The sequence below is a fragment of the Bactrocera neohumeralis genome, chromosome 4 (assembly GCF_024586455.1).
Source record: "Bactrocera neohumeralis isolate Rockhampton chromosome 4, APGP_CSIRO_Bneo_wtdbg2-racon-allhic-juicebox.fasta_v2, whole genome shotgun sequence".
NCBI lineage: Eukaryota > Metazoa > Arthropoda > Insecta > Diptera > Tephritidae > Bactrocera > Bactrocera neohumeralis.
Window position 1 is genome coordinate 29,574,942 of NC_065921.1, and position 16,008 is coordinate 29,590,949.

The 16,008-nt window shown below is 33.8% G+C and overlaps 1 protein-coding gene across 1 annotated transcript in view; it reads right to left on the minus strand.

Annotated features, from left to right (window-relative positions):
- The window catches only part of LOC126755486 (inactive serine protease scarface), a 46,006-nt gene that overhangs the window by 8,314 nt on the left and 21,684 nt on the right, over positions 1–16,008 (minus strand). The window contains exon 3 of the mRNA XM_050468086.1: positions 7,072–7,239. Within this exon, the coding sequence (XP_050324043.1) occupies positions 7,072–7,239 (168 nt within the window). The remainder of the gene's footprint in view (positions 1–7,071; positions 7,240–16,008) is intronic.

The following is a 16,008-nucleotide window of genomic DNA, read 5'->3' on the forward strand; positions in this document are numbered from 1 at the left end:
TATTTCACTCACGCTAATGGAATATCTCAATAAAGTATTTAATAGTATTTAATAGTGTTACTACTTAGATAAAGCGATTTATCCAACCAACCAAAAATTATTGACTTATCTAGTTTGAATTGAGCCCACATGCCTTAGCATTAATTGTTTACAACAGAATTACAAAGCTTTATACGCTGCATAACAATAATTGTCCAAGAAGTCGTGTTGTAACACGCTGCGAAGGTCACGCTTTCAAAATGCGTAACAAAGAAAACCAATCTAAGCACCTCATTTCAATAAAAATGTTATATTTATTATATAATTGCCATGCCATATTCCGGAAAATCTCCACGAAAAAAATTGCTGCGCTACCATGCTGTGCCATGTTATTATGCATGTACGCACCGATGTCTACAACTGCAGATCATTGGACTAATTGTTTAAGCTTTAAACTGATGAGCGATGATTATGCCGAGCGCAGCATGACTTCCTAATGACTCTTATAATAACCGATTCTTTTTCAAATATGCCATATTTAACACTGAATTTTTTGTTGACTGTTTTGTTTTTTTTTTTTTTTTTATTGTAGTGGTTTGTTGTTGTGGTTTTTTACTTAATTTACTTGAGCATTGGCGCCATCACTGTGGCGAGTCGCTTTTCCCCTTCAGCGATTTTGAAGATCGCATAGTCGCACTTACAAACACTTATACATATCTATGTCCACAGTGGTGCGTGTGTGTGTGTATGCACTCGCTAGGCCAAGAAACGACCTAGACCTTGAGTTGTGACGTCGTTTATTAGACTATGTAGTCTCATGTTGGTGGCTGGTAAAAAAGTTCACTCGTTTTAGTTTTAGTAACTCGACTTAGTCTGTGGCGCTTTGACGCTCGAAGACAAAGTAAATCAGAATGACGACGCACGAAACGCATGAATTTGCATTATTTATATATAATATATGTAAGTATGTATATATATATATATATATATATGTACACCTTCTGTTGGTGGTTTGATGATCTAATGAAAATGTCTTACAAATCTTAATTACATATGAAGACACCTGTTACATGCGATCACACATATACCTGCACTGACTGAAATATACATATATATATGTATGTGCCTGTGTAGATGTACTGTACCGCTGCACAGTGCAAATATACCGATTAGCATAGCCATTGTGCGTTATGTCGCCTACCAAAAGCAATCTATATTGATGAGTACTTAAGCACAAAGTTATCACTCATTTGTTATTACCGTTGCTGTTGTTGTTGGTTATAAAAAATTCAACTTAAAGAAACTTTGATGCGGAAATAGAAGTAGAAACTGGAAAACTGTTCCGTGCCAGTTGAGTGTTCTTCGATTTCTATACAATAATTTTCTTTTGTTAAACTCAAGCAATTCGGTGTTGAGCGGTGTGTGTTCTGGCAGAACAAAATTTATGCTTTTTGTCTTTTTCTTAAGGAATATTTCTTTACTATCTACAAATACATATATGTATATACCAATCTATACTATACACAAATATGTATATATGAAAGTGCCTTAGCATAATAGTGCCGTTTATTTATTGTATTGTCTGTCAGTATATTCGTCAATAGAAGATTTAGTACCCAAATGAGCGATATCGTCCCCTATAATCTATTGTTCGGGCAAAAAACATGTTCTTATATAAACGCATCTTTTTATTAAAGAATTTATAAATAATTTAATAGTTATAACAAGAAAAAACGTTAACTTCGGCTGCACCGAAGCTAATACATCCTTCACAGGTGCATTTCTTTTAGTAACTATGTGTTCAGTTTGTATGGAAGCTATATGCTATAGTAATCCGATCTGAACAATTTTTTCGGAGATTACATTGTTGCCTTAGAAAATAGATTATTTTACCAAATTTGGTGAAGATACATTGCCAAATGTGAAAGTTTTCCATACAAGAACTTGATTCCGATCGTTCAGTTTATATGGCAGTTATATGTTATAGTGGTCCGATATCGGCCGTTCCGACAAATGAGCAGCTTCTTGAAGAGAAAATGACGTTTGCAAAATTTCAAAAGGATATCTTAAAAACTGAGGGACTAGTTCGTATATATAGACAGACAGACAGACGGACATGGTTAAATCGACTCAGCTCAACATACTGATAATTTATATATATATTTTATAGGGTCTCCGAAGCTTCCTTCTGGGTGTTACAAACATCGTGACAAACTTAATATACTCTGTTCAGGGTATAAAAAGATGGTGGTCCTCCTCTGCTTCCCCCAGCGGGTACTGCATCGAATACTTTCAGATCTGGAGTATTTTCATCCATACGGATGACATGACCAAGCCAACGTAGCCGCTGTGTCTTAATTCGCTGAACTTTGTCAATGTCGTCGTATTACTCGTAAGCTCATCGTTCCATCGAATGCGATATTTGCCTTTGCCAATACGCAAAGGACCATAAATCTTCCGCAGAGCCTTTCTATCGAAAACTCGTAACACCGACTCATCGTCCATTTGTTTTTTGTCTTAACTGTGGAGAGTTCCCCCCGCAAAAGTTGAAAGTTATACATTATTTCCATTATACAAGTACTTGTAAGTGACACTCCGAGAAGAAAATGACTTTGAGGTGCAAGTACAAAATTAGATTGTTTCGACCTCCCTTCCCCCCCAAAATTCTACTCTGGATCTCCCCCTGGCAGTATGTATGTAACAATGTAACACAGGAGTTCTTCTTTTCTATGGCTTCCCAAAGGACTATATATGGCAATCCACGTGCCATCTCTCTAGATCAACTATCTAACCTACCCTAACTTAACCTCTATGTATGTATGTATATTAGGGTGCTTCCAAAAAAATTTTTTTGAATTTTTTTTTCAACTCTTACCCCCTCAAATGTTAGTGATTGACAAACTAAAAATCCTCCCTCAAGCCAGGCGCTGTAGCTTAACTCTAAGGGGTCGCTTTTTTTTAGGTTCCCATACAATTAACATAGGAATTTTCGTTTTTTCATTCAAATAAAATTTCACCAACTAATTTTCGTTTCTCAAAAATAACCATCACATATTCATAAAGTTGGCTTTTCAAACTTTTAAAATTCCCACGACAAAGTTTGATTATCTCAATTAGACGATTAAACATAGTGATTTGAAAATTGGAATTTTTACAATAAAAATAAAAAACTTTTCTGAGAATAATAAGCGATTGGACCATCTGCCAAAGAATGTTCTTTCGAATGATAATAAAAATTCCGCATTAAATGTAAAGCTTAAAAAAAGTAGGGAACCTCGAAATGGATCACTCTTTATTTCTTTAATAAGTGATATATACATACATTTTTCTTGATTACTAATAGAACTGGTGCCTTTAAAACTAGTCCATTTGTATGCATGCTAGTACATACATATATAGGTATGTATGTATATACTTATAGTTTGCTTTAAATTTTCATATAATCTACGTGTATATGATCGTAAAACTAGTTTAATGCAAAACTAACAAAACAAATTATCACAACCAATAAATTCTTTTCTCTGCCTAGATGGATTATCGTTTTTAACGCCTTTTATTTAACATATGTAAATATATAATAAAAGAAGAGAAGAAGGAAGCTGGTTTCAATTTCTTTGTAGTATAAACGAATTGTTATCTAATATTAGGAAGATACGTGACAGTAGCCAACTAATAAATGGAAGCAATAGAATATTCGAGTGGCAAATAAAAATATGCCCTATGGCAACCAACACTAAAAACAATACAAAACAAGTTCTTCTTTTATTTAGAATAGAATTCCTTTATATTTTTTCGTAAATTTATTTAGGAAAAAAGTGAATGAGCTCGACTTAAAGCCGGAATTATGTATAAAGTATGCGTCATTAATGGAGATTATTCTTAAGGAAACTGATAAAATTTGAATGAGTAATGAGTCTAATATGTTACTTGTAGCCAGCTGCTTTAAAACAGGTCTTAGAAGAGCAGGGAAGAGTCTTTTGGAATTATTTTCTTTTCTATTTATTTTTGAAAAACACATGGGCTGGTGAACCAAATTTAAACAACTTTAACTGGGTGATTCATTTAATAACCTTAATAACTGAACCTAGGAAAGGAGATGGGGAAGAATGCGGAAGATTCTGTTGAAGGGGAGAAGCCCCCAAGGGAATCTGACGCTAAAAAGTGAAACACGAATTTTTATTCAGGTGGAACAGAAGGGTTTGTCATAATGCACGGCCTACTGAAATCGGTTTTCTTGCACTTGAGAGTGGTAAGACAGTTGATGTTGTGCTTTGTGTAGAACGCTACAGGCGCGCGGATATTTACAAGGTAGGAGATAGCTAGCGATTGGATAGAGGGGAGACTGGTTTCCGCTAGAATCTGTTTGTTTCAAACATACCTGGGGAAGTTCAAAGCTGATTTTAGTAGACGCATGTATGTGGCTTGTAGCTTCGACAGTTGACGTTGTGAGGCAGAATCGCAAATGGGGACGGGGAACTAGCAGATGCTTCTATTTGTAATGATAGTATTGAATGGTGGTTTTTCGGTGTTTGGGGAAGCTCTTTTGTTGGTAACAAAGGGTTTCAATGAGCTGAAGACGTCGTTGAATTTTCCTTGAACTGCTCAGAGTTGCTTCGTTCAGGTCAGCCGTCTGTCGAAGACAACATCGAGATATTTCGTGGAAGGACTCCATTTGATGAGGAACCTATTTATCATGTTACTTGGCGGCCTTCGCGCTCGCCGTGAAAAGAAGATTACCTCTGATTTGGTTGTGTTGATATGGAATCTCCACAACCAGTACCAGTCGAGGACGGTGTAGATAAATTTATTGAGGGCGGATGCCCTGCACGGGAGGCGTACAAGAAAGTGACATCGTCCGCGTATTGTGCCCTGAGATTTTTTCCTCGGTCCACGATCGAATGCTTGTTTGCAGTCAAGCAGGAGCATAGGTTTGTGTCGACCCGCAACCCATGTTAGGTTAAAGGAAAGAACGTTAGATTTAACCTCAAAGAATTTAAGCTCCAAAATGGAAATACTTGAACTCGACATATGTAAGCATTGCTCTCGCAAGAACAGAAGCGATGCTAAAGTATCTTAAAAATGTTGCCACAAACTCGCCAGTAATTACATTTGTGTGTAAAAAAATAGCACGCTGCGTTGCACAAATAAGTTCGTCAACTGCGCATAAAATGCAACAAAAATGTAAATAATGTTATTGCGGCATTGGCAAGTGCGAGCGGACATGGATAAATATTTGTGCGGTACACAACTGACCACCTATGCAACATACACACATACACGCACATGCGTACAAGTGCGTAAGCACGGGTGTGGGCTGTCAAAGTCGTCGGTAAGACTTTCAGCCTGGCACTGGACGTTGCTTTCAACGACCTTGCCGCGCATTTTTCGCATATTTCGTTAACCTGCATAATGCTTTCCACAAATATAGAGGAATGTGTATATGTGTGTGCGTGTGGACATGCTCCTAGCTTTGTTTGTAGGTTGAAATCGCGCAGCTTGTTGACTGCAGCAGTGCACGACATGCCGATCGGTGGCTTGTCGAACGGCTATACATTGTCGAAATTCTTCAGTAATTTGGAATTTAACCCGCTTCACACTTTTCACAGTTCGGTCTGGATGACTTCCAACAAAACTTGATCGCCTTAATAGCCGCCACAAGCATCCTGGCGTTATAATTTTGTAGTGCTTTTTGTTTTTTCCCCCATAAATTTGTTGTTTTTAAATTTACTCACTCTCTCTCTCTTCTTTTTCTTATTATTCCTGCGTAACGGCCGCTCAACGGGAGAAAATGAAAACATTACTTGCGCTGCACACACACATACTTATGTTATGCGTGTATATGTTTGTGTGCATCCTAAAAGCCAACAATAACACAAAAACAAAACTGCTGGCCAGCGATGAAGGTATCAAAGTATTCATCAACCTCATTTAATATATCATGGCGTCAATGACTGCATAACTAAGAAAGCGCGCTGCCAAAATATCGCCAAGCAATTGTTGCAAGCAGCACCGTTGCTGCAATTACACTAACAACTACTTATGTGCATATTGTGTATTGTAGGTACATATATACATATGTAGATGTATACTGTAGGCATGCTTGTATGCACTCAAGTATAAATGTATGCTGACAACTAAATATACGTGTATACATAAGTATGTACATATGTATTTTGCAGATTTTGCTTGGCGTATTGGTCATTAAGGTACGAATGCACTTAGCACAGCATGTTAAAGCAACAACAACCACCACAACAACAACAGCGCAAGCAATCTGTATAACCGGAAAAGGGCAAAAACTCTCCGTAGCAAAGGGCTGGCGAAATTATGCAACCAAATATACGAGCACCAGCAAAGTAATGCGAGAAGACGCTTTTAAGCGCAGTTGCGCATGCGCTGACTTACTCACTTGTGTGCAGAGCACACTGCCTCCACTATATTTGTGCTATTGGGTTACTAAAGCAAAGTGGTAGCGCTTACAGTTGTTACATATGTACATATGTATATGTAAGGGCATTTTCATGTGTTTATATACAAATTTATAGATATACATACATATATATATATATATACATACATACATGTAATGGTACTTATTTACCGTATTTTTGTGTGTCAAAAGCGAAATAAAATTATTTTCGCGAGTTGCCGATTCCACAAGTCGATTTGCATATGCAAAAATTGCTGAATATTTTATTTTGAAGTGGTTTGGCTTTGAAACTGATTAATATTTATATATGTATATATACATGTACTTTGTTTACTTTGAATAACATTCAAAAAATAACAGAAAAAACTTAAAATTCTACACCTTTAACATAAACATGAGCTTGACTAAGCTTTACAAAGCTTTCCATAAACTTTTTTTGGAAACCAGGTGCTGAAAGATATCAGAACAAACTTTGTAAGTTTTGATCCCCAACTTTTTCCTTTTAATTTTTACTTTTTCACTATTATAAAAATAGTATTTTCTACTTAGTCTCTGTAATCTCTCTCTTCTCGCCTCAATATAAATATATTAAACAACAGATAGCGTTTGAAGGTCTTAAGATAAATTCATAAATATTCTAAAATGATCACTCAAGCACTCACCTTGCCCTTTTGTACATAATCAGCCGAATCGATTTCACCGTTATTGCAGTAACGTGTTGGCACACAGTCGTAATCCTTTGCGCAAACATCGTATGGACGTTCAGTTGTTGTTGGTGGCGGTGGTGGTGGGCGGTATATGCAGCAGGTGTGGGTTGTTGACTTACAATTCTGCAAAGGAAAGGAAAAAATAATTATTATGTAATATTGATAGTTCATGGAAAGAGTTGCCACCTTATATGGAAATTCAATTAAATTACGGTAATATTCAAAGATTTACTATAATCCCGTGTGATATCGAGATCTATTTTAAAATAATTAATTTTTACCGTAAAAATTTAGTATCAGGGTTGCCATATTTTATAAAAATCAATTAAAATTTTATTTAACTGCATTATATGGTGAAAAAAATAATTATTATATAATTTTGATAATAATTTCTATTATATAAAATAGAAAGCAATAAGAAAACTGTTTCATATTTAGGCTAGATCATGTAAAGCGTTGCCACCTTATATAAAAGTTCAAATAAATTACGGTAATATTCAAAGATTTACTAAAACCTTGATATCACTCGAGATATATTTTAAAATAATTAACTTTTAACGTAAAATTTTTAACAGGGTTGCCACATTTTACAAAAATAAATTCTAATTTTATTTAACTGCATTATATGGTGAAAAAATAATTATTATATAATTTTGATAATTAGAACTACCTATTGTATAAAAGAGAGAGCATAAACAAAAATGGTTTATATTAAGGCTAGCTCATGGAAGGAGTTGCCATCTTATATAAAAGTTCAATTAAATTACAATAATATTCAAAGATTTACTATAACCTTGGTATCACTCGATATATATTTTCAAACAATTAACTTTTAAAGTAAAAATTTTCTCTCAGGGTTGCCATATAAAAAAAATAAATTCTAATTTTATTTAACTGCATTATATGTTTTTTTTAATAATTTTTATATATAAATTAGGGTGTTAAACGAAAAATTTTAGCCTCAAAATATTTTCAAATACTTTGTAAAGTATTAGGGTCGTTCCAAAAAGGCTATTGTTTATTTCTTTAAAACGCAAAATAAGTAAATACCTATCAATATTTCAAAATATACAGTATATTGCAATATTTACACAAAAAACATCATTGAAAGTAAAATAAACGATCAATTATGTTCAAAACCGTTAAAAATCATAATCAAGCAGTTATGTTGTGTCTCAAAACTAATTATGCTCGCTTATTAAAAACTAATTTATACTGACATAAGTTTGTTAAATTGATGACACATTTTTCCTTGAACATATAATCTACATTAAATTGCATAACAAGCGATCTCGCAAGGCAAAATACAGCTGCGAAACAGAAGCAACTAATTTAAACACTGAATAACACAAAAAGGGAGTATTAATCATCTTGAGGTGTGACTTATTAAAAAACAAAATAAATAATTACTTTTTAATCAAGTGTGAATTTGATTTGCAACAGTGTTGCATTAGCAATTTTGCAATTGTTCAATCTTTTTATTGTTCAATAATATTTATTAATCGAAGTGGGGCAACGCTACGCTTTTCAAGTAATGCTACTAAAATTATGTATAAATTAGAATCATTATGGAATATTTGTTGGTCAAAATAATTTAAAATATGCCGATGAACGTAAGTATAAGCGGACCACGATTTGGCTGACCTTGGAGAGTGCTGAATCGAACAAATTACTGGTATAAATGCATTATATTGGGATAATTAATGCGTTTATACTAGTTTAGCGACGATTTCGCATACTCCCTTTCTTTGAATTTAAATGTCATATATAATTTGTTATTGCTTTCCTACAAAAATAGTATGTCAAAAGAGCAAACTTCCAACGAGGTGAGTAGAGAAAAAGAAATATACGAATACTACTGGCACTTTTATATGTACAGAGTGTCACCAAATTGACGGAAGACTTAAATTTGCCACCATTTCAAATAATATCTACATTTGCCGAAATTAAAACGGTGGGATATCAGAAAGTGTGAGCTCCCAGGTGTTTAAACCTTGATTACGCTATGAAAAAGGAAGTGTTTAGCTGTTTTACCTCGTTTTATTTCATATATATGTAGCTTCTGCAGCTGAAATCCGATAAGGTTCTCAACCTAACAGCATGCCGAAAAGACAATGACCTCATATAACCTCTACAACTAGGTAGAGGCAAGGTTTAGAGGCAAAGAGGTCACTGGATCTCTTACGATTGATCTTGGTTCTAAAGTCCAGCCATCCAGTTGCGACAGAAGTAGAGCAACTCGTTGATCGCTCAGCATATGGCCTGGCACCCAAATTAGCATTATCACAAAGTGTCTCTATCCCATTGATAACGAGGTTCAGCATTTCCTAATCAATTCTGATCGTACTTAAGGCTAGTATCGCCACTCTACTATCAGAGTCACTTTTCTGAAGGGCGCTTGTCTTCCGAAACAGTAAATCTGCGGCAGAACTGCTACTTAAAGACACCAAGCCCGGCTTGAAAAACACTGCAATAGTAACGAAGTCGGAAACTGAAATTGATAGAGAGACAACATACTTCTACACCAACCTTCCTTCAAACTATTACCCTTCCGTAAAGAAGCTCAGTGCTCATTGGGAAAATGCTACCAAAGTTTGGTTTGGCGACACCATGATCCAAAGGATTCTTGAATGTTCATACATGTCCTAATTTAGAAACCCAGATTCTCCTAGGCTGATAGCAACTTTCGTGGCCATACACCTTCAGGCGATATGGTGCCATGGTTGCAGTGGACCATGCTGATGAACGCCCGTTATATAATTATTGAAGGGCAAGGTAAACCGGGGTTATTGTTACATACCTGTATTTATTTAATTTTTTTGGAAGGGAGATCAATCTGAAAATCTCATCATTTTGTAGTTTTTTTGGTAAAAATAAACACCATTATGATTGCACAATTACTTTGTCAAGGGCTGCAATATAACGGCAGTTTCAATATGTGGCAATGTATGGATAATATATAGATAATAAATGAGGTTTGCACTGCGACCTAAGATCTACTGTGCGCTGTTGCAATGTACAGTGCAACACCTTAAGCATTACCTCACATATTACCACACAAAATAACCATTTTCCTCGATTATGAATTTACAAATGTGCATGTACAAAAATACATTTTATCTACCATATATACAAAAAATATATACATACATACATATGAATATGGATATTGTATGAAAGTAAATATTCCTTTACTCAATTTATTGACTACCTGATAAATTGTCTTGGGGGTCACTAGCGTTCTCCCAGGGTGCATTACGCAGTATTCTGGCTTGCATTAATGAAAATATGCGGAAATTTTATAGCTTTGCCACTGTGGTGCTAAAATTCAAAAACAATTTTTTTCATTGTCGGCTGATGAATTTGGCAAAACTCATAAGCACTTAAGTGTGTTTGTTTGTAAGTTAGTAAGCGTCTTTTCAAATTACCAAAACGCTTCCAAAAATATACTTGATAGCTTCTTCTTTTCTTGCAGTCTGTGGAAAAATAAAATTTCCAGAAAACTAATTTACAAGTTTTGATTATGAAATGTTTGCGCGCTGTCCACAAATACATATTTATATAGTTTCATAATTTTGCAAAATTTGTAGACAATTATGTTTGTATACTTAACGATTGGAGTTCGTATTAACGGCTCTCTTAACAAAATTAATACTTTACAGACATACATAAGTACACATATGTATGTATATGCTTGAATTGTAGAGGAAAAGATTTGCGAGGAAGCTTACAGCGATTGCAAAAACAATCAGGAAAAATTACTTGACTTGGTAGCATAAAAAATAATTCTTCGTTTTGACACGATTAAACGGCAATGCGTTACGGCATCTCTAGACTGCCTAGACTAGCTAAGGAATAAGAAAACACCCTGTTGATATATGTAGTTCAAATCTGCATATGTGGTTCCAAATATGTATATAAATATATGTATAGATCCAACATTCATTTCATTAATATGTTAGCATGAATATAGTAAAATAATTTCCGCTCATCAATCTGCCCACTTTGATCACATAAACGCTTGAAACAACTGTTCTATGCACAAATCAATAACACCCTGTGTGCGAAACATTGCCTTGAGGCATAAAAATCGCTCTTATTGATTCTTTATCTGGCGCTGCGAGGTCTCCAACACAAAAATGGCATTTACTTATTACTTCGTCGCTTAGTTCTTTGTTTTTGCAAATACATATTTGTATATGCACAAATTACCGCTGTCAGATATGCTGCAAAATGTTGCTTAAGCATTTGCATCTGCATAGCTGCAAGTTGCAAGGCATTTGGCAAACGATTGCTAAGCATTTAAATTTGCTTGGAAGTAAATTTATTATAAAATTATATGCGCATTAGGGTGGGACATATGGAAAATACAAAACTAGAAGTAAGCTACCAAGCGCTCGATGTCACAGTATAATTAGATATTGTTGTGCATTCAGACGTCTTCGATGCGGTTTTATGGAGTTGAATTCAATAGAAGCCAGTAAGAGTTATCATGAAAATACATAACCTGCTGAAAATCCATCTGAATTGAAATTTTGGCAGTTGTTTGTTCTATAAGTCACTCGCTATGTTCTGTTGGAGTTGGAGATTGGTGCGAATTTTAACCAAGTTTTATTTGTTTTTAGATAAAGTAAATATTTTTCGACCCCAGTGAATTTTTAATAAAATATATAAAAATTTAAAAAAATATCTGAATCAAACATACAAAAGCTTCTTGTTGTTAAACTTGTTAGCTTATACAAATAGTGAACTAAATATGATTGTAGGACATAGGGTTATTTTCCATGGCTTCCAATATTCGAACTGAAGAGGTTATATACAGATAGAATTTAAAAAAAATCGATTTTTCTTATTATATTTTCTTAATGAATATATAATTAAAAATTAACACAGAAAATATCATATCGTTCCAGTGAATATTTTCGAAGTTACACGCAAATCGGAAAAGGTGTTTCAGAGTGCTTGGATGTGCATTCCAAACTTTAAACGCGGTTTTCTCAAATTGGTATTTTCAAAGTCGGTGACCAACATTAGTCGAAAACGGCTAAACCGATTAGTCTGAAATTTTAACACGAATTTCTTAAATATATTTTTAGTAATTAAACGAAGATTTTTTTTCACCGATAAAATTTTTTTATAAACAATTTAAGGCCGAAATTTTAGTCAAAAATCGATTTTTTTAGAAAAATTTTTAAAAAATATTATTTTGCTTATTTCTTCGATTTGCTTTACTAGATTTAACATTACTTTAAAGAAATCTATTTGGTTTTTTAATTTCAGAGAATCGAGTTCAGAGATATAGTGGTCACCGCAAAACGCCTTGTTTTAGAGGAGCGCCCGGAGATCAGCTGTTGTTCCTTTTCAAATAAATATTTTTCCTAATACTAAGTCCTAAAATACAGATAAAAGATACCGTAATATGTGTAAAAGTTTTTGGTTCAATAAATTTAAAAGTTTCCTCAGAAAAAAATTCTTTTTTTCCGCCTTCTAACTGTATATAACCCCTTAAAGAGCATTGGTCAACTAGAGTAGAAAAAATCAGGTATTTTATCAAATCCACAGAGTAACTGAATAAGGCTTAATTGGTTATGACTTGGGTGGACAATATACCTAATGATTGCTTGTAAGCCGCCCCTCTTTAAAACCAATCAACTAATCATCTTAACATGCAGTATGTTTTTTGTATGCTTCAAATTCATAAGCTAAAAATTTTATTTATATTTTTAACATTAATAATATATTGAGTTTAATAAATAAATTTCATTTATAAAAAACTTTTCTCCTGGTATTTAATTTACTTTATTAATACTTGAATACCCGCCTTTACAACTAGAACTATTTATTAAAAACTATAATATTCTGTAGCAACAGGTTGCAAGAGTATACAAATTGTATTAATGACAAAAAACAGTCCACCTTAATAATAAAATTTATGTAAGTCTCTACAAATGCATATATCCTATTTCAAATAGTTGGTTGGATGAAATTATTTATATTAACCCAGTAATAAAATGAGCTAACTGTAAAGTATCGTACAGCTAGTATGAAGCGCTCGTGCAACTATTTGGTCAACAAGCCTTCTGCCATACAAAATAATTGTTTTTACATATTCTATATGATTTTGTTCTGTGCGTAGTCAATGGTCAACTTTTGGTCAAAAATACACTAGTATTACACTAATTCAGCTTAGACAAAAAATTAGAATTCAGAAAGTTTTTTTTTTTCAATCTGATGTTTTGACGAAAGAATTTATGAATTGAAAATTAAGAAGATTTTTGATTGAAAATTGAGGTTATTTTTCGATTTCAAGTCAAAATAACGTTTCCTCATAAATATTTTAAATACAATTACCACATTGTATTTGAGACATAAGCAGTTGAGTTTTCGTCATAGAAAGTTTATTTTTTTGTACAAAATAAAAATAAAAAAAAACCACAAACTTGGATATCTAATTTTTAACATAGATTTTGAGGTTATGTGAAAAATTTATTAATACAAAATAATTTACAAATACAAAACGGCGCGTATACCTCAGCAATTTATACTTGTAAGAAGCAGGGGCAGAAAAAAGCTTCGTTACAATATCTTCATTACCTACAAATTTGCTTTATAACTTTTTTCTACAGGATACGTAGTTTTGCTCGAAATCGATATAGACCGTTTCTAATCCTTAAAAATTCAACCACGGCCCTCCGCTTCCTCTTCCCTACTTCAATACCTGCATATTATTTGTAATTTCATTTTTGTTATTTTATTTTTTCGTTTACAATGCGTTTCAACCTACTTTATTTTTTTTTTTGCTTTAAAAAATATTTGCTCTGGTCTAAGACACATGCAAAGAAAGAAAAATAAATTCATAAATATATCAAAATGTATTTTATTATGGGTGAAAGGCGCCTATTGTAGCTTAGTAAGCTTACTACAAAGAAGTATACGACTGGTTTATTTCAGACTAGTTCATTTTTAGACCAAAAATTCTTTTCAACTAGTTGCTTTTCGCATTAGTTCTATTTTAGCTTGGAACTGCCATTTTTACTTTTGAGTTCATTACTTTACCATTTGTGCATCTACATATTTGACAAGTTATGTAAATAAGTTACCACAATCACATTGACCCCAGAAAACTATTTTGTACAGCAGCTTGTGACCAGAAACGTTGCTGCTAGTGTAATTGAATGAGCAACGATTAATGGGCAATTGCCATTGGTGTTGGCACATGTCAGATTTTTAGAAAAAGCTATTGCTTCTTTATTCTAAAAAATGCTATTAAAGCGCGATGACATGCCTCAGGATGCCGGTGTGCAGACTATACTCATATATATGTATATAAAGTATATAGTTGTATTGCATAAAGATTTAAATGCATCAGCATATATAAATATTTATCGATCTATATGCATATATATTGTATATGTGTGTATATGCATGATAGGTATGATGCTTTTAATTTTCCAATTTTCTTGTTAAATCGATACAAATTTATCCGCAGCAAATCAAATGAGATATCCACATCGCCAGCGATAAATTGCATGCGGCGACGAAAATATTAATTTAATCCCTCTTGTGATTTGTATGTATTTACAATAAAACATTTGCATTTACATATTTCGTCTGCAAATAATCGAAGTTATAACTCTAATTGCTTTTTGATTTATTGTATGATCGATTCGACCACTGACACTCACACTTACACACACACACACGCTTGACTTATTGTTTACATTTTAAATGAGTTGTCTGTAAGGCCCGTGGTTTTTAATTTATTATGGCTTGTATGATTAAATACCGCTAAATTCACCGTTGCACGCCTAAATACATTTGACAGCGCTCATATTTAGTGTCAAAGTTACGCGTGTAAGCGTGTGAAGGTGCACGAGTCATGTTATACCACTTGTTGGCATGTAAACTTATGATTAATATGGATTGAAGACAATTTTGACAATTGTTTTGAACTAAAAAAAAATTATATACTTGAAATCTAGAGTGTTTCGAGAGATATGTTATGGATGTATATATATCTTTTTTCGCGATGTTTCTTTAAACGTAGCTATTTTTTTCTAAACTTGAACTTTTTAAAATTAATTTAGGAATACTTTACATGTGCTGGACAGAAATTATTAGTCTTCAACCAAAATTTAGGCACAAAAAGTTTATATGAATAAGAAATGGGTGTGCTGATATATGTACATATATAAGTCAATTTCTTTACACAGAATTGCTCTGAGAGCATAGCTCTTAGAGGAATTGCCAATTTCTCTGAACAAAATTAACGGGTGATCCAAACAGATGTATTTTTTTAATAGCCTTTTTTTGACAGACTTGAGTCGTGTCAAGCTGTCATGTTGTTTTTGTTCACTATTGTTTCATCATAGAAAAACTTTCGTCTGACAACGTTTTCACGTTCTGTAAAGAATGCGCTGCGCTCAACTTATGATCAACATAATTGGACTACTGAGCATACTATTCGCACCACCATCAACCATCTTGAGAACCAGCATTAATTATTGAATAATATTCAATCGAATAGACAACGTCCATCACGCAGTGAAGAAAATATCACAGCCGTAGCTGAGAGTGTACAGGAAGACTGTGCAGAGTCGATTCGGCGCAGTTCGCACCATCTCGAACTGACGCATGTATGTATGGACTTGGCGCATTTTACGTCGAGATCTTAAATTGATAGCGTACAAACTATAGCAAGCACTGAAGCCGCTCGACCTTCCCAAGATCGCTTCTCTCCATGGACTCTTGAAAAGTTCCAAGAAAATCCGAGGTTTTGAAGTCAAATTTTGTGCAGCGATGAGGCCCATTTCTGGCTCAATGGATACGCAAACAAGACCGCGCCACTTCCCACAATCAATCAATGGATTTATTGAGAGAACACTTCAGTAA